The 22,165-nt window shown below is 37.4% G+C and overlaps 2 protein-coding genes, 1 long non-coding RNA gene and 1 other non-coding gene across 9 annotated transcripts; 2 read left to right on the top strand and 2 right to left on the bottom strand.

The window, feature by feature from the left end:
- Nucleotides 1-21: 21 nt before the first annotated feature.
- On the bottom strand, nucleotides 22-94 carry TRNAA-CGC (transfer RNA alanine (anticodon CGC)). Its single transcript has one exon. It is a non-coding gene; the product is annotated as a tRNA-Ala (tRNA).
- Nucleotides 95-143: 49 nt separating this feature from the next.
- LOC148789546 (uncharacterized) lies at nucleotides 144-1,091 on the top strand. Its single transcript, XR_016065499.1, has 2 exons — nucleotides 144-431; nucleotides 814-1,091. It is a non-coding gene; the product is annotated as an uncharacterized LOC148789546 (long non-coding RNA).
- A 13-nt stretch (nucleotides 1,092-1,104) lies between these two features.
- On the bottom strand, nucleotides 1,105-14,274 carry LOC105173663 (Tetratricopeptide repeat (TPR)-like superfamily protein). Of its 6 annotated transcripts, none has more exons than XM_088880574.1 (25): nucleotides 14,091-14,274; nucleotides 13,626-13,739; nucleotides 13,266-13,327; nucleotides 12,863-12,958; nucleotides 12,693-12,765; nucleotides 12,248-12,604; nucleotides 11,183-11,250; nucleotides 10,978-11,109; nucleotides 10,419-10,460; nucleotides 9,796-10,320; nucleotides 9,540-9,697; nucleotides 8,847-9,372; nucleotides 8,703-8,765; nucleotides 8,518-8,619; nucleotides 7,739-8,056; nucleotides 7,188-7,280; nucleotides 6,982-7,083; nucleotides 6,672-6,776; nucleotides 6,370-6,503; nucleotides 5,638-5,821; nucleotides 5,150-5,281; nucleotides 4,852-4,964; nucleotides 4,543-4,633; nucleotides 1,914-4,257; nucleotides 1,105-1,372 (listed from the first exon to the last, which is right to left on the bottom strand). In XM_088880574.1, the coding sequence occupies exons 2-24, from the start codon at nucleotides 13,687-13,689 to the stop codon at nucleotides 2,053-2,055; spliced, it is 5,745 nt and encodes a 1,914-aa protein (XP_088736700.1). In that variant the 5' UTR covers nucleotides 13,690-13,739; nucleotides 14,091-14,274; the 3' UTR covers nucleotides 1,105-1,372; nucleotides 1,914-2,052. The 6 variants fall into 6 exon arrangements, with proteins under 6 accessions (XP_088736700.1, XP_011093807.2, XP_088736705.1 ...); XM_011095505.3 differs by having other exon boundaries at nucleotides 12,863-12,955; XM_088880579.1 differs by having other exon boundaries at nucleotides 13,626-13,735.
- A 3,296-nt stretch (nucleotides 14,275-17,570) lies between these two features.
- Nucleotides 17,571-22,082, top strand: LOC105173656 (beta-amyrin synthase 1). Its single transcript, XM_011095493.3, has 17 exons — nucleotides 17,571-17,786; nucleotides 17,970-18,199; nucleotides 18,346-18,531; nucleotides 18,663-18,752; nucleotides 18,864-19,061; nucleotides 19,164-19,248; nucleotides 19,393-19,559; nucleotides 19,662-19,964; nucleotides 20,062-20,304; nucleotides 20,405-20,503; nucleotides 20,598-20,654; nucleotides 20,751-20,797; nucleotides 20,884-21,027; nucleotides 21,114-21,291; nucleotides 21,401-21,481; nucleotides 21,581-21,664; nucleotides 21,760-22,082. Exons 2-17 carry the CDS (start codon nucleotides 17,999-18,001, stop codon nucleotides 21,886-21,888), a joined length of 2,292 nt encoding a protein of 763 aa, XP_011093795.2. The 5' UTR covers nucleotides 17,571-17,786; nucleotides 17,970-17,998; the 3' UTR covers nucleotides 21,889-22,082.
- Nucleotides 22,083-22,165: the final 83 nt, after the last annotated feature.

Here is a 22,165-nt window from a genome sequence, read left to right as displayed (position 1 = left end):
TGATCAGAACAAATTTAAAAATGGAGGTGCGGGGAATCGAACCCCGTGCCTCTCGCATGCGAAGCGAGCGCTCTACCATATGAGCTACACCCCCTTGTTGTTCGCTCTCCCCAGATTTTAATAACGTACAATAGGAGTAGCTGCCTTCGTCCCGCATGAATGTGGATTTAAGTTTTAAAAGTCTGCTTGAATTCCTGGAGAACCTTTATGAGTTTTTCCCATGTCCGCGTTACCAAAAGATGAGTTTATTCAAATGCCAAGACATATTTAAACTTACCTTGGTTCACTCAGAAGACGGGTGGTTTTCCTCATTTAGTTGCTGGAACCGGTCGCACTCTCGCCAATCCCATGTTTGTGTCATATCATTACAGAATTTGACTCTTCTTTAGAGCAGTGAATACAGTTTTGCGGGGTTGGGGCAGGCATCGGAGGTCAGTCATAGTCATAGATTTCTGGTTGGTTCAGTCGCACTGATAGTTATTGTCTTGCTAACATTGCTAAGGACGTTCAAGAAGCGAGAGAGATGTATGGTCTCACTCTCATCATTAGTTGATTCTCATATTTCATCAGGGTTCTCAACATTTATTCATCTATCTCCACATAAACATGAAGGATGAGAGAGCCCATTTCAGTTTTGTCACATGTTCGGAAATGTATCCTGAAAGTATGTTTAGAAACCATTTTTTTCACCCGGAACAAAAATCAAGTATCTCATTCTCTGCTCACAGGAATATCATTTCATGGAGTATGCAGTAGTGTATTATTTTATTTAAATCTATAGTTTTAACAGTATTACTAAAATCCCCTGTACAGGCGACATATCTTGGAGATGGGAAAACATAATCCTCAAGTAGCAAGCTCCCTGCTGGAAGGCCATCAGGATTTGGGTTGATTTGGTGTAGGTTTTTCAGAAGGATGGCCTTTTGGTAATTTTTGGAAACGGCTTCTTTTGACTAAATGCTGGAGACTTCTTCGAGCAATATCACCAGGTAGAAGACAGAAGAAATAAAACAAGCAAATAGAGGAATGGGTGAATGAATCTTCTTTTTAGTGTTTCATAGCAGTGAGAGCTGTTGCCAGTTTATGACTCAGCTAAGAAGTATCTTTGAATAGCAGAACCAAAAGAATAGTCATTACTTATTATATCCAATTGACATTTGCCAAAAGTTGGATGCAAAAGTATTTATATCAAACTCACCTTCTATGAAAGAATCAATCAAAAGGACTTCAAATATGCTATTATCCACGATCAAAATTTATCCCCAAATAAAGGAAAGAATGCACCAAAAAAGATCAAGATTCTTCTACTGAATGGTGAAACAAGGTAGCCAGAAACCTCCACATAGACCAAAAATGAATTTCCAAATACTACCTGCAAACCAAAAGATCACAATGGTCAGCACAGGATAAGCATTTGAGATCCTCTTCAGATCTGAGTGAAAGAAGATTTTTACAACTCAACATCCTTCAGTCCAGAGAAACTGAAATAGAAAGACCAGTCGTCGTCGTGGAGATGGTAAATTTAACGGAGGTGTCATTGTCGCGGTGGTCAGAAATATAAGACAGCTAAACTAATAACTTGATGCAAGAATTAAGATCTATTATATGATGAAATAATCAGCAAGTGCCTTATGCTGAGAAGTCTAGCCTCCACCAACAGTCTTACTGTACTTAAGTGATTGTGACAATTTAAGCAGAAAGCAACACAATAGAACAATAGTGCAGTGTGTCTCACAACTAGGAGTAGCTTAGCACCTCCAATCCTTTCTATTTGGCATTAATCTAAAGAATTTCAAAGGGATTGCTGAAACAAATGACAATAGGAATCAGCTATAGAAGTTTAAGTGAAAAAACATACACACACCCTGAGACGCAGGGCAATTAGAACACAAAGAAAAACTAAAGGAACTAACCTGCATGTATCTGCGCATCTCAGGCTTCTAATAAACTTCCACAAAGAAAAGCTGGTAGTCACTTTTGTACGTTTTGGTAATACAACTTCAACATCATCTCCATTCTGCTGTATCATTTGAATAAGGTATTGGAATCACCTTATGTAGTATCACTTGTGCTCGTTTCGTTGGAATCAAAATTGGTAGATCCACGAATTTCTGTTTCCCTGACAACTCTACTATATACAACTTTGAACGACTGTGAACTATATGGTTTTCTGAGCAAACTTAATGGCATTCGCAATATCTGCTTTCTGTTCCTTCTCCCTTTAACTAAAATATTGAAGGTTTTCTCATTATCTTCCTCCCACTGCTGCTGCCTTTGTATATGATAATCATTGCATCTGCGAGCTTCTTCATTCGGACCATTGCAGCTGTTTAACAGGTTAACCGGAAAGGGTATGCCATGGAAATTAGAATCATTAATTTCTTCGCCACTCCCTGATTGAACCACATTTATATCAGTTAAGTTCTCCACTGCCTCTGATGCTGGAAGATTTATTTCTTTCTTAGACTCATTCCCAGTGTCAAGATCCACGGGTAAATTAGGTGCCAAGTTTAGGTTCTCTGAGTCAATAGAATGTTCCTTTGTCTCCAAAATGGGTTTAGCAATTGATTCGACCACTGTTGGTGAAGGAAATTCTAGTGGTTGGCAACCAGGCCAAGCTGTACCCGAAATGTACTCAGGCATGTTAGCACGTATATTGCGTTGCCAGGCAAACTGATTTGGATGAAACGGGTTGCTAGTTACTTGAAAAGTGCTAGTTGGTATTGACTGAGGCTGTGTGTATGGAGGATACATAAAAGGCAAGGGATGGATCATGTTAGGTGTTTGTGGGGGTGATGGATATGGGTGGTGAGGAGATGAACACATTGGACTTGGTAAAATAGTAGCATGACCTGGATGGAGAGCCATATTCATTGGCCAAGGGCCAACTTGTGGAACAGCTCCTGGACCAGAAGGGAGAGAAATGTTCATAGGCAATGGCGCCACACGTGGAGCAACTAGTGATGGATTGTATGGAGCTGCTGATGCAGACAACTTCTTGTTGGACACTTCTCTAGAGTCATTAAGACCTGCAACTGGAGGATTTACCTTCAGTTCTTCTACCCCCTGCAAAGTTGATTTTGAATTATCATTGTGCCCTGTAGAATCCGATGAATCTTCAGCAGAAGTACCAATTTCTGGAGAATGGTCATAATTTGGCATGTGATCGGTGTGGATAACTGGATCATCCATTTGATTTGACTCATTAAAGCTGGACTGGGCTGGTGGATTACTTTCAGACACAACCGCTAAGTTCTCATCATCCTTTACATCATCCGAGTGAATTTCCTCTTTCTTGTCAGAAGCTTCATTTTCATCATTTAGTTGGGCTGTAGAATCCACCAACAAATCCTCAATGTTCTCTTCTGGATTGTTTTCTGCATTTAATACCATGGACCCAGATTTTCCCTTGGCTTCACTGTGCTGCTCTTCATGTTCCTCAAGTTCCTTAGTTTGGTGGTCATCATCCTGGGCAAGTCTTACCTGCAACATAGGTATGGTACCCGGTGGTGCGACAGCTACTTCCTTATATGAAGGAGACTTACCCAGACTTACTATTGAACTTCTTTTTGCTACTGATCCAACTTCTTTTGGTACAGAAACCGGCTCTGATGGAGACTGTAATATCTCACCTTCACCCTTTGAACTCTCCACTGCAGCATCAACTGTGGATGAAGACACAGACTTCACTCTGTATGCTACAGTTTTTACTACTTTCCGTCCAAATTTGGTTCCTGATGAGGGATTCTTAGCTACATAATATTCTGCAAAACTTCCTGGAGAAGTTGCTCGTTTCTTTAACACGTAATATTTACTGCTTTGATGGTTATTCTTCAGTTTAGCATGATCTTCAGCGACAAAATCTTTTTTCTGATGATTAAACATTTTATTTACATGCTGACGTCGCTGCCTTATTCTTCTTCCAAACAAACCAGCTGATCTTGGCCTTTGAACTGGTTGCCACCCATCTTCTCCTTCAGCATGTGTTTCAACTGAGACATCATTGGAAACAACAGGTGTTCTAACTACAGGTGCATCTGGCAAAGTTTTTTCAGGCTGGATAGGTTTTTCTTCAGTAGATACTTCTACGTGTTCTTCAGACTTAACTGGCAGAGAGGAAGATGCATGGTTCACAATGGAATCAACATCAGAGTTTGGGACATGTTTGTCTTCCTCAGACTCCACTTTTTGTGCATCTTTTGGGAGCACTTCAGTATCTGAGGTGGCTAGGTTGTTTTCAAGGGATTTTCCCTTTACCTTAAAATATAATGATAAGAACTCTTAGAAAATCGGAAAATACATAAAAGCTTGAAAGGTTTAAGAAAAGCATATTCATGGGCCATACAAAGAAGAAAAAAGGCACATCACTTCCCACAGAAGATACACTTTGGTGTTTCAGCAATATGCAACAATTCTTGCAGACTTGTAAAGATTAAATGTTTATTTTAAAAAAGAAGGAGAAATAGCTTCAACTGCATGATGATTATGAAAATCTAATCGTCTTTAGATAAACATATAATGGACAAAAGAAACAAGAAAAACCTTTGCAACGTAATTCCTTCTCTTCGATCCCATGGTATCTTTCCCTTTAGCATCATGACTTGGATTTATGTAGTCAAGCAAATCTGATACACTGGCAAAAACAATTATCAAGTGAGGAACTGGCCTAGATTTCTAACATAACAATTGTCTAATATACTAGCCTAATGCAATTTGTTGAGCTTGGATAATTTATACATAGCACCAGTGTTGCAATTATGAGATAGTTCAGAAACATATAGAATGTGATACAAATTAAAACAGAAGGCATTGCTTTTTATGACATATTCTTTGATATTCGTGGTGATTTACCTGAGGTGGCCCTTGCTGGCTATAGAAGCATCTGGCTTGCGTGTCCCATTACGAGCAGCTTCTTGTTGCTCGATAGCCTTGGATTCAAAGTATTCAAGCCATGCAGCAGCATCCTGCAGCATTCATGCAGCTTGTAAATTATCAAAACGAACTTTTTGAAACTTGAAATTTTTGTGAGGAGTATCCTCAACCATACTCTAAATTCAGTGTTTGTAGAACAAGATGCAGTTTAAAAATCAGAATCAGTGATATTGATATCTTCTCTTTTAACATTTTCAGGTGTCAAAACACTAAATACCTGTGTTCGAAGGTCATCTGGCCCCAGCTTTGCCCGAAGTATTTGTAAAGTTGTTTGCTCATGCTGAACACTTAAAGGATATGCTTCCATCAATGAGAGGGCAATTGCAATAGCATGATAACTTGCAGCTGTCTGATAAGCATAGAAGGAATTAGGATGCCACTTTTGAAAGATGAAGGTCAAGCTTAAGAAGACGACTGAAACATGGTTAAACTAGGTGCACATCACCATGAAGAGACAAAGCACCAAAATTTCATAGTTGACAGTACAGATCTATTCCATTTTAATTGTATTCTTGGAAGGAAGAATAATAAGAAACACTTCTAACACCTATTTGCATCTCAACAAAAGTATTGCAAGGAATATCATTTGGAAGAAGAAAGGACCTACCACTCCAAATGTGGCTTTTTTCTGTATGCTAAAGAAAATAGAAATCCACTCCAAAATAAGAGCATGACAGCAAATTATTAGCTAAATTAGCAAGAAACCTGAATATGATCAGGGCCAAGAAGCCTTTGGTTGCACTTCAGAGCTTTGTGAAGATATCTTAGAGCAACATGCACATTACCAAGTCCTTCCTCCATCATAGCTACATTTATGTATGTGGCAGCAGTGTTTGGATGCGATGGCCCACATGTGAGATGTAACAGATATAATGCTCGCTTTACGTATCTGAATGATAGAAAATCAAATTACCTCTTGGAAGAAAATATAAACTTCTAACTACATAGACAATTAAAAAAAATTATTATCGTCATTTCCTGTGGAGCACCGAACCCCTATACATGCATAGGTTGAGCCTAGAACAGACAACAATCAATTTTGATAACTCTGTTTTACTTTAGGCTCAACTTCGTGTCACAGATCCTCTAGTGCATCTCTGCATGACATAGGGACTGGGACTCAGGACTTTAAGGCGTTAAAGCTGTTTCATGTACAAAGTAACATATCTGAACCAAAAAGAAGAATTGGAGAACACAACTTCACTATCTTCAGAAGGGAAAGGCTGCATTCTCCATTATGGTACCATCTAAGAGTGACTTGTAATTCAAACATAACTTGTAAATGATAATAAAACCTAATCTTCTCTGCATAAACTGGGAAAGTAAACATGCTAAATCTTCACCTTCCCTAGAAAACAACCAAAACTTCTTTTCAAATTTGTAGGACTCAGATTCATGGTAAATTTTCAGGAAACAAGTTCGAACAGTGATACATACTTGAGAGCCAATTCTGTGTGTTGTAGCCTGTAATAGAAAACAGCAAGATCTCCATAACTTTTCATGGTATCTGGATGATCAAGGCCTAGCTCCCGTTCATTGATATCCAGGGCCTTTTGCTGATATATTGTAGCCTGTAGATAATCAATCGAGTAAACAAGACACATTGATATTGCAATTGACATTTGAAAAAATATGCAAGTAATAGAAGGTGGCCTACAACACTACTATGCTTTTGGACAGGGATAACCCTAGTTTTGTGGATGCAAATTCAATAGAAGAAAAAGATGATTGAGCAGAACCTGGTTGAAATCTCCTGTGTGATATAAAACAACTGCAAGAAGGCTGTAAGCACCAGCTGTCATTCGGTGATAGGGACCACAAACTGCTACCAACTTTGCAAGGGCCTGAGATTGTGAGAAAATTACCACCATTTAACTCATTATTAGTCAAAAGATCAAATACTAGGTTTATGTTTGGATCAATTTAACGTGATTGTTTTGTCTATATTTTGTTCTGGAGCTAATTGAAGAAAATGAATATTTTATATGGAAATTAACCAAACTTTCTTGTCTGTGCAAGGATTTATTGTCAACATCATTACAGAATCACCTTTGTTCCATAGCTGACGGCTTCTTCAAGTTTTCCCTTATCCAGAGCTGTTTTAGAAGATTCCAAGAGTTGTCGTCCGTCAGCGGAAGAGCATGCCGCTTGCTATAAGAAGACAATCACAGTTTTATTGCACATGACCATCTTATAAGAGAACAGGTAAAAGTAAGAATGGGCTTTATTATTGGAAATAAAGGACCCAAGTTCACCTTATGCACTGGTACAAGACTGACTATGTCTTCTTTCCTGAAAGGGTTTGCAGATTTCATATCAAAATCTCTTGGTACAAGCTCAATACCCACCTAGGAACATAGGAAAAGAGGCCATTAAGAATACTTATCCTTGAAATTCTAGCGTATATTGTGTGAATTATATTATTTACTATGCCTGATCAGAGGTGCTTAGGGGTTTCTTTTTAACTTAGGATACAAATATGTACAGATTTACCTAAGCAATGACATTTTTGTATGTGCAAGAGCAGCCATGAACTCGTATGGTTTAGACTCTTCACTCTTGACAGCTAATCTGTTTCAGAGTTGTTAAACATATATGTGCATTGGGATTATGTAAGACCGGGCTTCGACAATTTTTGGTAAGTAGTGATGTCTTATCACTATGTTCAATTAATGTTTCTTTTATGCATTAGATTTTCAGTATCTTAAAATCATCATGCTAAAAGAAAAAGACCAGGTTACACATTCAATACTAAAAATTAAATGGCACGGGTTTTCAAACTTCTTGAAACTTAAGTTCAGTATACCTTATGGCATAAACCACGAAGAATTGCGAATTTTCTCACATCTTCATAGCTTGAATAATTCAAATGCCAATCATAACGCTTCTTAAGAAAGACTTCAAGCCATCTCCATACAAGGGAATTGACACCATAAGCCTCATCAGATTGTCCATTTTCAGGAACACCAAGCATCAAATTTAATGCTGCTGCAATTATTGCTGCCAATTTCTCAGTCTTATCAACAGCAGATATTACTGCCTGCAGAATATGCTTAAAAGCTCGTACTATCATCTCATGGATGCAAAGAGATTGCACATGTGATAACTTCTCTGAAAGCTTAACCTGTTAAAAACAGGAGACGTTAAGCAGAACCCAGTAGCCACTCAAGCAAGACAGTACGTGAGACTTTGATTCCTAATAATGGCAAGTGAAATGTAAATAACATCCACAACCAATGAAATACACACAGGGTGATCTATAAGAAAGGAAAGCATACATGCCAATTCTCTTAACAATAAGCCATAAGTGAATCGCATTATCTTTAACAGAAACCTTGAAGCCAACCAAGTTTAGATTATCCGAATTGCACTAAAAGCTCATCATTTATGCGTGGTACTCCTCTTTAGTCCCCTTGATATCTATTTTTCTTTTCGTGTAGACCCATAAGTTGTGTCCAGGTCAATCAATGAGTGCAGCTAAGCTACAATATTGCATTTCCTACGTGTACCAAAATAGACGTTGTCCTACGATGCATGAAAAACATGTTACATAGACAGAAGTCCATATCACTATAAGGGACATACAACTTGTCCAAGGGAACGCATCCGAAGACCTCTAGTATGCATGAAATCTGTTAACGTCCGGCCATCCACTGGTGAGAGTTCCAAAGAACCAAAATCTGCAACCTGTATTACATGATGAATGTTATGCGGACAAGAGATGATACTTTCAGTCACATACTTGCATGAAAGGAAAATTTTCATATTACCAGTTTTGGCAGGGCAACTTCATCGTAATACTTTTGGGATAACTCAATTAGTTCGTGCATAGACTGTCAATATAAGGAAGGTCAGTAACCTGATTCAACATCGGATGTACATATATTCTGAAAACAATTAATACCCTATGCTACCTTTGCATGAAGTCCAGTCTCTGACTCTCTTAGTCGAGTAAAAGCAGCATCAGACAACAAGGTTTTGAGAATGAGCTCAGTTTCATTTGCACCAGTTTCAAGGTGAGATTTATTCACATTTGCCATCGTTTTTTCAGCGTCATCCTTCACTTCTTCTGCAGCAGACTTAAAGTTTTCAGGTTGTAGTTCTGCTCCGTCTGAGTTCTTCTTTCTATTTTTAAGGGATTTAAGAGGTGTTCCTAGTCCCTCAACTTTCAGTTCATTTTTGGCCCTCTCATTAGATGGTTTCTTCTCTTTTTCTGTTTTTTTCTGATCTTGTAAATGTTGCAACCAGCAGGCTCCAAGCTCCCATCTCACAAAAGCATCTTTTTCAATTTCTTCTTCCTGAAGCTTTGTGAGACTGTCTTCTAACAAGCTCTCAACAAAAGCTTGGGAAGAATCAACTTCCTCTCCCTCTAATGTTCGAGAATGCAATGTTAGCTTATTCTGTTGAAGAGTTGCATTTCGGTGAAGAAGTAGCCTCAAACTGCAAGATACATTTTTCAAAGTAAGAACCTTGTGCATGAAGACTAGAAAGTAAAATATCCCAAACAATAAACATCGTGAGATATTCGATAAACCACAGTAAAAATAAGTATGAATAGTTGTCTGAGAAACTACTCTTTTGGGTGGTGGAGAATTTGGTGTTTGAACCTGTTAATATTGAGGGCATTAGCACCACCATCTGACTGATCAACGAGCTCTTGGCTTTGCACTGGAGGATTCACAATGTTACCATCAAGCCCTAGAACTTTCACGGTTGCAATATAACCACTATATCTTATGTTAACGACCCCTAGGGTGGCAATATCCTGCGCCAAGATGAAGAGATTTCATAGTAAAAATCCATCTAACCGTAACAACGTAATATTGGATAAACATCCTTTTTGGCTACTAATAAATTTCTTACATGAGCTGCAGTATTCTCATCAGCCGTGATCCCCTTAAGCAGGTTCCGTTCACCCAATCTTTTGCTATCTATTCCTATGGCTTGCGGTCCATCAATCTTAGTATCAACTTTGCAACTGGCATTAGAAGCGTCTTTTATAACAGCTATGCTCAAGTCCCCAACTTTCTCTGAATAGATAATTTGACTGTTCAAAGCGGAATGAGCTAACTCTGGGGTTCCCATTACATGATGAACAGCTGCAATGGCTCTGAAAATGGCAACATCTACAAACAAACTGTGAAGAAGAAAAGCTTTTCTATCACGAATTTGCCTCTCTTCAGCTGTTTTGCAGGGCATAGACGCAAGAAGCAAAAGTTCATTTGCATACGGTAACAGATCACTTTTGCCATCTCTGCCTAGACCACCTCCATTTCCTCCCCATTTTTCATCTTCTGTGGGCAGAGGAGGAAATGTGGATGGCGACTGTGCAGCTACAGGTGGGATGAGCCAGGTGTTGGCTCTGAAGCCAAAAGGGAGATTCCCAAACTGCAGTAAGAAAATATAATTATGTTGTCCAACAGGTTAGAAATCTGGTATAGAAACAGGAAATTGAGTAAGTAGAATCCAGGGTAGTTTGGCTCTACCTTATTCCTCTCTGAGAATGCTTTCATGAGTTCGTCATAAGCCTGAAATGGAAAGATTAAGGTTTGTCAGTCTCAGAAATATTTTCACCCTTTGGAGGGGAAATATTCCGCAATTTTCTTCCATTCAAAACATGTGCAAAATTGTTAATCAGTACCATAAATGTGTAGCCATTTTCTGATGCCAACCTTCTTAGAAAAAGGGCACCAGTTGGTCAACGCTATTCTAAAAGAGTCTGGGAATCTAAGCTCTTTCGTGCACCAAAATTTTGTTAGGCATCCTAATGCCTCAGTTTCAATAGGTACAAAATTACAGTTTTACGTATTCTGTAAAGCTCAATTCAAAACTTGATTCTACTAGGCTAAGGAAAGGAACCATTTCTTTTCTTTTTTTTGTTTTTTTTTTAGGGAAGGGTAAGGAAAGGAATTTAATGCTTAAAACTTGATGAAAGCAAATAGGAGATAGGTCACAGAAAACTGTTAGCTACATATTTTAAGAATCTACACCAACAACTACTAGCAATTCATTAAAAATCTCAGCAATCAAATTTTTGGAGCTAACATTGTCAAAGGCTCTACTGAGTTGTCTCAACAGGTCAACCAGATTGTGACAAAGAATCCGCTGCTTTCCAGTGCTGTAAAAACCTTTTCTTGAAGCTTCTATAATAACCAGTTTACCGTTGCACAATTTAACCTGCAAAGAACCGTTGCAGCAGATTAGTTATCAGCACTGGCACTTCATGAGGTACAAGCTTAGTGGGTCTTACTTCGAGAGTGAAAAGATGATCAGGCCCAAAAACTCCATCCTCGGTTTTCTTCATTGCGCTCCTTATAACTGAAATGAGATCACAAGATATTTCATGAGCCGTATACTTCCAATAGAAATCCCTTGGAGAAGGAAAAAACAACAGGGTATAGAGGAAAGAAGCTACATATTTTTATTAAATCAAATGGCATACAATATAAAATCCAAATGTCTAATTCAAACATCAATTACATATGGCATATCTACTTACTATCCACAATAGGCTTCGGGCTTTTGGTTAACATAACCAACAAAAACAAAATTAATAAATTAATAATTGACATGCAGCCACCAAAGTATTACGATGTGATGTAAGCATCTAAGCCATCTAAGATAAGCTGGAATATGACACATAAAAAGCAACCACATTCATGAATCACAATTTGAGTAAGGATAAAAAAAAAAAACTCCCAAAATAGTGCATTCTCTTTGCTGATCATAAACCATTCACCATACTTTAACACAATATCTAGAACTTGCAGAAATGTTGCCACTATTACATCATTTTATAAATCCGAGTGGTGAAGTACAGTTCTAGATTCACAATATCACGTTGAATTTGAAGCTTTCACGGATCACCAATACCATTCTATACGAAGCAGGAGGCACATCGTAAGTGCAAGATTAACCGAGCTGCTTTTGCGAGCTTCTTATGCTTGTTCAAGTAAAACTCAACTTGTGATCGATCTGAGCTGTTTGTTTCAAAAGCTCACTAACATTGATGGGTAAGAGTCAAATGCCAAATGCGCTAGCACGAGTTGGGCAAAACTGCATGCTCCACCGAACTAGAGCTCAAATTGTGGAGAAGAGTTCAAGGTGGAGCCATTATGTTAATACTAATATCAATTTAACTTGTGTGCACCTGTACTAGTTTCAGTATGATGAATATAAAGTTGACGTTTTCACCGAAGAATGACATGCAGTTTCCATATTTCGATTCAGAGTAGCAATGTTTTAGCTTGAGTTGAATTTATAATGCTGCATGGGGGAAGGAAGGAAAAGCAGGAGAGAGAGAAGGAGAGATTACATTGAAGAGGAGGCGTGAGATGAGAGAGGGAAAAGAAGTCGTAGAAGCTCCCCAACTTGGGGGAAGTGTTATTCATCTCGCCTTCTCCGTCAAGCGCCGGAGAAGATCCGTCCTTAGCCTCAGAATCAGGGGGTGGCGAGGAATTCTCTTTCTTAGTCTTTGCACGGGAAGGCTTGGTGGACTTCTTGGAGGGCTTGTTATCCTGCGCATCCTTGCTGGGATCGCCTCCCTTAGAGGTGGCGGAAGCAGGTGAGGAAGAGGAATCTTTGATGGGGGAGGGCCCAAATGAAGTGGTGCAGGCAACGATATCTAGCAGGCGTCTGACATGGGCTGTGGCGGTCTCTTCATCGTAGTCCTCTGCATAGTCATAAATTTAAGTTGATGAGGGCAAAAAGGAGAAGTAAATAGTTGACGACGACGCATGAAAAAAATATAACCAAGCTACCTTCGACAAGGGTGAGAGTGCAGGGCTTGAGGGCGGAGACGTCCACCGTATCCTTTAATAGGGGGCCCCTAATCTGTACACGAAGGGTAAAATGGGTAGATGCAAATAGGGAAAAGGAGGGGGTATTTTGGACCAAATTGGAGAAATGGAATGGACTGGACTTGACTTACCTCATGTGATAGGGAGTAATTGGTAATGTTGCATGTTACTATATTAACCGCTAATAATCGACGAACGTCTATAATTCTATCCGTAGATATTCCCTGCTTCAAATATCAAATATGTATATTATCATTTCAAATACCAACAATTTTATATTATTGTAATAATCATTAGTTATGATACTTAAATTTGTTTGAAAAATTGCAGGTAAAAACTCGTGGTGAATTAAATATTACAAATATATAAGTAGAGGAAAAATGTGTCGTCACATGAAATGTAATATTCTCTTTTTCAGCCTTAGACTCGAATAATTACTGAAAACAATAATATATTTCTTTTTCTCTTTTTTGTGAGTGTGAGTTTGTGTGTTTACGAGACTTTGAAAAAATATATAGAACAGTAGAAGCTTACCTTCAAAAGAAGATGAGTGTCGTCGGGGAGGTTTACTTTTATATCCATCACCACAGGGAGAACTGCAATGCAAACCATACATACATACATAACAAAATTCAATTTTATTATTTTTTTTTTCAATTGCGTTTGCGCACACACACGTTTTCAATGAATTTTAAAAGCAATATCTTCACAATTGAATATTGAGTTCAAAATCATTAGGTGTCTCCAAAAAATAAATTAAATGAATTAAGTAAGAAATGAAAGAAACAACAAGTAGCTAGTTAGCAACATCTATATATCGTCTTCCTCAAACCCAACAACATCATCAAATTTTGAAAAAGAAGAGAGAAATGAAGCTACTAACTAATTATTTACCCTTCTCTTCCTTCTTCTTCTTGTCACCAGCTTTCGTCTTCCCACGACCATTCTTGGGTGCCATTTTTCTACTAGTTTATAAGCGCAAACGTCAAAACACTCACTCAACTCTACCTACGCGCGTTTGCAGAAAATTCAATCTTGCATGAAAGCTTAATAAACGAACATATATATGGTATGTAAACATTACAATACTAAACCAAATTACTATTATTTAAGTTATTTTTAAGAACAAAGATATATATATGGAAGATTTGAATGGTTCCCATTTACAAATGAAAACTATATATAGTAGCAGTAAGAAAGCATACACACATATATAATTAAGATTGTGATAGGTAGGTGGAATTCAAGAATTGATAGAAAAAGGGTCTTAATTTAATGCAGCATTCGAGATATGGATATATATAGATATAATAAATATATGAGTAGGAAAGTATGAGGAGGAGGAGGTTGTAGGCCTACCCAGGCAGGAGGTAGCTGCTGCTAATTAGATGGTTGTAGTTTGGAATAGAGTGTGTTTTAAAGAGTAGGAGAGAATGAGACGACCATTAAAGAGTTTGAGCTGAAGCTTCTCAAGTAATATATATATCAGAGAAGAAAAGGAGAAAGAGATATGGAGAGAGGAGTAGTGGAGGGTGTGATAAGGAAGGAAGGGTTGAGATTTAACAGTCAGAATTTTTATGGCAGTTTCTGCACTCATTCTAATCATTTCTACCCTCCCCATATTATAACTAAAGTTTTTTTACAATCCTTATATAATATTTGTGTGTCGAGCACGCAGACACATATAAGATTTATCTTTTTTTGCAAATAATTATTTATACAGTAGAGGGTGAGGGTGCAGATAACCGTTTAGCAGATTGCAGGCCCAACCAATTAGGGACCACAATTGTTTATCAAACACCCCACATACCTCAAATATCCACTTACTCTATATATATATCACATTATTTATATTAAAAATTAGAAAGAAAAATAAAATGAAGAGAGAGAACAAATATTGTGGATATCAATTTCAATTATCACACACAACCAATTTTCCATCATACACTCACTCCTTGTATTTTTTTCACAATTAACACTACCTAATTATGGTTGAGTCAGTGTTAATCTTCTCTTTAAAGGAGTCACTCTACACTCTACAATCTATCCATCCTCATTCTAATTAAACAACAACCCCAAAAAAACAAAAAGGGATTACTAGTTATAATCAGTATAAATTTTTTCAACCAAAATAAAAAAAAAAATTATTTTATATTAGAGGAAAAAAAATGAAAAGAAAAAATTCAGAATTTGGTGATGCCAATGCGTATTAATTAATTGTTTTTTGTTTTTCTCTTTTTTTGAAAATGATGCCCTATGGATAATATAATTCCCACCACCCATTTTTCTCTAGATTGCCAAAATTTCAATAGTAGTCGCTCATCAAAAATGACTAAATGATGAATAACTCTAAAAAGACAAAAATCTTAATACTGGAATCAACTCGAATTTCTCCACGAAACCGCGACCTTTACTATTTATTCCATGCACGCATCTACTTTCAATATTAAATTACTTAATAGTTTTTTTGTCATGATTAAAATTAAAATTTTATAATAAATATTAATTGATCAGATTATTAATAGTTTTTTTTTTTTTCAAGTTAGATCAAAACGTTAATTACAACTAAAAATTGTGACATACTTTTTGTTAACTATTAAATACATGCCCAAAAAAGACAAGGTAAATTTCAATAGTCTTTTTTGAAATTTATCGTAATTACAAATACTTCAATGAAATTGATGATCGTTTAACAAATACTCCATCATAATAGAATTCCAACATAATGATATGTGTAATCTTTTTTTAAAAAAAAAAATAGTTGTGCAAAATAGAAATAATTAAAAAAACATAGATACCTAAAAGATGGTGGATCCTAATATTAAATTATGAGAGCAGAGAAAGAGAGCATTAAATATAGGTACTTTTTGATTGTTAATCATATAGTGTATGATGGTACGTATAATTAATTGTTAATAAGAATTATGGCAGGTAATCGAACATTAGTAAAAGGCATAAAAGCAGTGGAAGAAGTCAACTAGCGACCACTAATCAGAAATAAATCCTATTAAATATGAGTGGGGCGGTAGCCCCCAATCAACCTTCTTTTATCCTTAAAATATATAGGAGCCCTTGGACTTGTAAATTTTAATTGGCATTATTGTGTTTTATATTAGTGAGCTGCCACTTCATTTGCCATTGCTCACTATTTCATTTCCGGTCTCAGTTTATTGAAGAAAAAAGTGTAGTACGTACGTATCCTCTTGATGCATTCATTGGTGAATTCTTGATTAAAGAAGATTATGGGGGTGGATTAGTGGAGCCAATCATGGCTGGGCTTTGTGAAATGTCAATCTCCTAGCAATAATTAATGAAATATGTTTGAAATGCAGCAAATGCAACCCTTTGTACTCCTAGTTTGGGCCAATTATTTTGAGGCCCAGTTTCGAATCTATCAGAAATTCATAAGCCTTTTTTCAAATAAGAGCAAAATACTTGGACTAGGCTGACATCTCTGTGTGTGATGTGAAGCTAATAAAATTTGGTATCAAATCTGAATCAACATCTCTGTGTGTTCCGCTGACATCTCCTCCTCCTCCTTTTCACACTAGCTAATTAATTTCCTTTTGATTATCTTTGAATTAGTCAACTCACTTTACCTTTGATAAAGTGATGAGTGATTCCTCTAAATTAAACTTTGTGTCCACACTCACACAACGCAAAAAAGATCCCGCGTCTTCTTCCGAAATTTGACCCGTGTGGATACCAAATCTAATTCATTTGTTCTTGGTTCTTTATATTTGTGTGTTTGAATGAGGTTTAAGGATCCTTTTGTATAGGTGTCAAAGAGGTAGAGTTGTGATACACTTGAATACTTTTTGTATTATCTCTTTATAATTTAATTTAAAAAGATAAATATATCATATATTTGGAATGATATGATTGGTCAATTTGATACTATCTTTTTAATATTTGTATTTTTTTAAAAAGATAAATATGACAAATATTTATTTTGATTTGATTGGAGCGTACATGCAATTGTTCCACATGGCCCTATCTGATTGGCTGAAATATTTGACTTTGATGCATAATTTGATTGCTCGAAGTATTTCATTTTGACACTTGTCAACCATTAATTTAATAACAAAATATATATTACAAAAATGTCAATTAACTATTTATATTTGAAATTAATTTAGTAATTTCCAAATATTATAATTGATAATTTAATATATTATTATTTAATTGGAGGCAAAAATTTATTTGGGTACAGGATGATTGATAGTATAATAATTTGTTTTCTGCGAACACGTTTAAATTATGCTTCATTTTGGAAGCATAGTGAGTGTGTTGGTACGTGAACATCCATGTAATTATATATTTATAGGATTTGATCTGATAATAAGGACAGGGGATTGAATCTACCTACCTACTTAATTTCCACCAAAGATCCTGCTTCTTGTCTTCTACTACTTAATCCTCCAAATCTTACTCTTAATTAATTACTTGTTATATATATTTCTTTGCTCTATTTTTTCATCTTACAACACTTTATGTTTTTCTTTCTTTTATCAATATAAGAGGTTAAAAAGGATCACATGTTGGATGTACTATATTTATAAGGAAACGAACGGACAAAATAAAAGTCAGAACCCGTTTATATATATATATATAAGGAAACAAACGGACAAAATAAAAGTCAGAACCCGTTTATATATATATATATATAGCCTCCAATCTGGACTTGCATTGGCATTGACCTAAAGAGACTGACAAGAGTTGAAGAAATGACATATTTGTTGACATGTGATTAGATGCCAAACCTTATTTTACTTCACTTGCCACCACCAAACACACACGCACACACTCATTCTCTTATATATACTGTAAACTTCATCCCAAAACCCACTACCAACTACAATTATAAGCATTCTCCAACCGCTTCTTTTCTAAAGTTTGGACTTCTCCCGCTAAGTTTTTTCTTTGGGGGCAGAAGCACCAAAAGTGTGTTTTCCGACCAAACTTTTTCACTGATCAACAATATATTCGGACTTCTTTGATTAATTGTGTTGTAAGAAGAAACTGCACATCTCCACATCCAAGTAATCGCCTCAGGTTTCTCTCTCTCTCTCTTCACTGCTAATTCTATCTACTTGTTGAAAATAAATGCAAATTGCATTGATAGAAGCATGGTTCCTGGAAAAAGGAAAACATGCAAACTTGTTACACTAGTTTATTTTTCGAGCAAACATTAATGACAAAGTACTACGCGCCACATGCAAACTTCTTGATATTCAGGTCACAGAAGAAAAAGGAAAAAAACAAATATGTGGAGATTGAAGATTGCAGAAGGTGTTGACAGCCCTTACCTCTACAGCACCAACAACTATGTGGGTCGCCAGATCTGGGAGTTCGACCCCAACTACGGCACACCCCAGCTCCGACAAGAGGTGGAGAAAGCTCGCCAGGACTTCTGGGCCAACCGCTACCAGGTCAAACCAAGCAGTGATCTCCTCTGGCGGCTTCAGGTTCAACATCTCCCATTTTCAGCCGCCTTCTCAATCAAATATCAATATGTGAACCTGCTGAATCATAATCAAACCTTTTGAATTATGACCAAATACTAACATACAAGAACAAGAATGCTGACCTTCATATTTTTCAATGCTCGCAGTTCCTGCATGAAAAGAACTTTAAACAGACAATACCACAAGTGAAGGTGGGCGATGGAGAAGACGTTACCTACGAGACGGCCACCACCACACTGCGCAGAGCTGTTCATTTCTTCTCCGCCCTGCAAGCTAGTGATGGCCACTGGCCAGCAGAAAACGCCGGTCCCTTGTTCTTTCTTCCACCTTTGGTGAGTGCGCAGGCCTTTATGTAATATCGATGCATGAGTCTGCAATCAATAAACATCTCACAAGAATAGATCTATTTTCAATTCAAGTGTAAAGCTGATGTTGCCTTTTGTGCTCATGCAAAAATACGCAGGTCATGATTCTCTACATCACAGGTCATCTCAACACTGTTTTTCCAGCAGAACACCGTAAAGAAATTCTCCGTTACATATACTGTCATCAGGTGCACTTACACACATACACATTTATGTATATATTCTTGTATGCATATATAAATATGTACACATACGTATGTGTGAGACATAATAGACTAACGGCCTAATCCTAATACCAGAACGAAGACGGTGGCTGGGGCTTCCACATAGAAGGCCACAGCACGATGTTCTGCACGGTCCTCAGTTACATTTGCATGCGTATTCTAGGAGAAGGGCCTGACGGTGGTGAAAACAACGCCTGCACCAGAGCAAGAAAATGGATTCTTGACCATGGCACTGTGACAGCAATACCTTCTTGGGGAAAGACATGGCTTTCAGTATGTAGACTAGTTTATTATTGAAGAACAGAGTATGAGGACAGATTAGCTGTTGTCATGAGTTGTACTAAAGCTAATGAAAACTGGTTTTCTTTGTTATAGATACTGGGAGTGTTCGATTGGTCAGGAAGCAACCCCATGCCCCCTGAATTTTGGCTTCTTCCGTCTTTTCTTCCAATGCATCCAGGTTGGATCTCTTTCTTTCTATTCTAGTTTGGATTAATCCGAATATTTTTTTCACCTTTGAGGCTAAAGTGTATATGGTTGGCTATGATTTTCTTATGGATGAGTACTTATCTAAAGACGTTTTCCCCAATAAACATCAATGCAGCAAAAATGTGGTGCTACTGTCGAATGGTTTACATGCCAATGTCCTATTTATATGGAAAGAGATTCGTGGGTCCGATAACTCCTCTTATTTTACAATTGAGAGAAGAGTTGTATGATCAGCCCTATGAACAAATTAATTGGAGGAGTGTACGACATCGCTGTGCAAAGGTAAATACTAAAGTTTCATAGCATATTATGTCCACTTCATGTTGTATTCTGTTACTACACATTGATGCTGAAAGAGATCTTGAATGGAACATCTGACTGCAGGAAGACCTATATTATCCTCACCCGTTAATACAAGACTTGATTTGGGATAGTTGTTACGTGTTAACGGAGCCTCTTTTGACCCGTTGGCCTTTCAACAAGCTGAGAGAGAAAGCTCTCCAAGTCACAATGAAACACATCCACTATGAAGATGAAAACAGCAGATACATCACAATCGGATGCGTGGAGAAGGTGCTGTGTATGCTGGCTTGTTGGGTTGAGGACCCGAACGGAGACTATTTCAAGAAACATCTCGCTAGAATCCCCGATTACATATGGGTTGCAGAAGATGGCATGAAGATGCAGGTAAACAGAAATGCTCTTTATGCTCTGTTCAGTAGTGTGCCTCATCTTCACACATGAACTGGTCACTTAAAATGCTAAGTTTTCTATTCAAATGCAGAGTTTTGGCAGCCAAGAGTGGGATACGGGTTTTGCCATACAAGCATTGCTAGCGAGTAATCTGACGGATGAAATAGGCGAGACTCTAAGACTAGGGCATGACTTCATTAAGAAGTCTCAGGTCAAAGATGATCCTTCTGGCGACTTCAGAAGCATGTACCGCCACATTTCAAAGGGATCGTGGACGTTTTCGGATCAAGATCATGGGTGGCAAGTATCGGATTGTACTGCAGAAGGGTTGAAGGTAGCCATACTTATCAAGGAAGCTCATATGTTGCACAAATGAAAAAATAAAATATGTAGAGATGGGGTCTAATGCAATTGCTTTGCTTCCGATTTGCCAGTGTTGCCTTCTGTTCTCAATGATGCCTCCTGATATTGTTGGAGAAAAGATGGAACCTGAGGGATTCTACAATGCTGTCAACATATTGCTTTCTCTGCAGGTAGAAATCGGTCCTTTTATACATTTTGAAAGCTTTCAATTCAACTAGAAATTTGACACAAGTACATAGTACTGAAATATATGAGCAATTGCAGAGCAAAAATGGTGGTTTAGCTGCATGGGAGCCTGCAGGGGCGTCTGACTGGTTGGAGGTAGTCCTTTCCTCTCAATATTCTTGAGAAGTTAGCAAACCATTCAAACATTTGAGTCTGTGGGTACTAAGTTAGAAATTTTATCTTACTATGCAGTTGCTCAACCCTACAGAATTCTTCGCAGATATCGTTGTTGAGCATGAGTAAGACTCGTTATTTTTATTGCATTCTGTCTTTCAGGAAAATACGTATTTGATCTAAAGTAAGCTTAACAAGATTCTTGACACAGGTATGTCGAGTGCACTTCGTCAGCCATCCAAGCTCTTGTTTTGTTTAAGCAGTTGTACCCTGAGCACCGGAAGAAAGAGATAGAAAGCTTCATTGCAAAGGCTGTCGGATACCTGGAAGATGTACAGCGGCCCGATGGCTCATGGTATATATACTTGTCTTTTTGATTAAATTTCAAAAAACTACACAATCTTTGCTAGTGTATAAAACCTTGACAATGCATGTCTATAGGTACGGAAACTGGGGCGTTTGCTTCACATACGGTACTTGGTTTGCTCTTGGAGGGCTTGCAGCAGCTGGTAAGAGCTACAACAATTGTGCAGCCGTGCGCAAAGCGGTTGATTTTCTACTGAAAGCGCAGAGGGACGACGGTGGCTGGGGAGAAAGCTACCTCTCCTGTCCAAAGAAGGTAAATATCATATATATGACCAATTGATGATAGATTTAACTAAGTCAGTAGTTATTAATTTTAAAAACAATTACAAATGCTTATTTTCTACATATGTTGTTGAAAACAGGTATATGTGCCATTGGAAGATAATCGCTCAAACTTGGTGCACACAGCGTGGGCAATGATGGGTCTAATCCATTCAGGACAGGTTAATTAATAATTAGACTCTTGATACAACATTCAGATTAGTCTGAGTAAAAACATGTATGTTTTCTTAATGAGTTGCTTTCCACTTGTACTTTGACAGGCTGATAGAGACCCTACACCTCTTCATCGTGGAGCAAAGCTTTTGATCAACTCTCAGTTGGAAGATGGTGATTTTCCCCAACAGGTATGACTAATAATTATGGACTGCACTGAAATTAAATGAGAAATTTAGAACTTGATGTTAATAAAAACGTGTTGTGATATTAATTTGGATTGCAGGAAATCACTGGAGTTTTCATGAAGAATTGCATGTTACATTACGCGGCATACAGGAATATATACCCGCTGTGGGCTTTAGCAGAATACAGGAAACGAGTTCCACTGCCATCAACAACAAGAAGCCTCTAATAACACCTAGTCTTAAAATTATGAAGCAATAAATGTATCTCTTTGTTTCCTTCTTTTTACTATGCCTTTATAACTTTTTTCTTTCAATAATATTTATTTTGATGTAAAGATTTAATGGATACAGAATACTGGATCAGAATGTGGTTCGTTTACGATAATATCAAACATTAATAAATAAAGTTTGTTGTTTTTCTCGTCTACTCTCCCATAAGAGTCAATTTTGTAAGTGAAGACAAGTTTGGCAACAACCAAAGAAAAGGCTTCCAGGATTCGATTT

This window comes from Sesamum indicum, linkage group LG1 (genome assembly GCF_026168435.1).
Source record: "Sesamum indicum cultivar Baizhima isolate 11 linkage group LG1, ASM2616843v1, whole genome shotgun sequence".
NCBI classification, from domain to species: Eukaryota; Viridiplantae; Streptophyta; class Magnoliopsida; order Lamiales; family Pedaliaceae; genus Sesamum; species Sesamum indicum.
The sequence above is the reverse complement of the archived record's forward strand: the minus strand, read 5'-3'. Positions and strand labels throughout refer to the sequence as shown.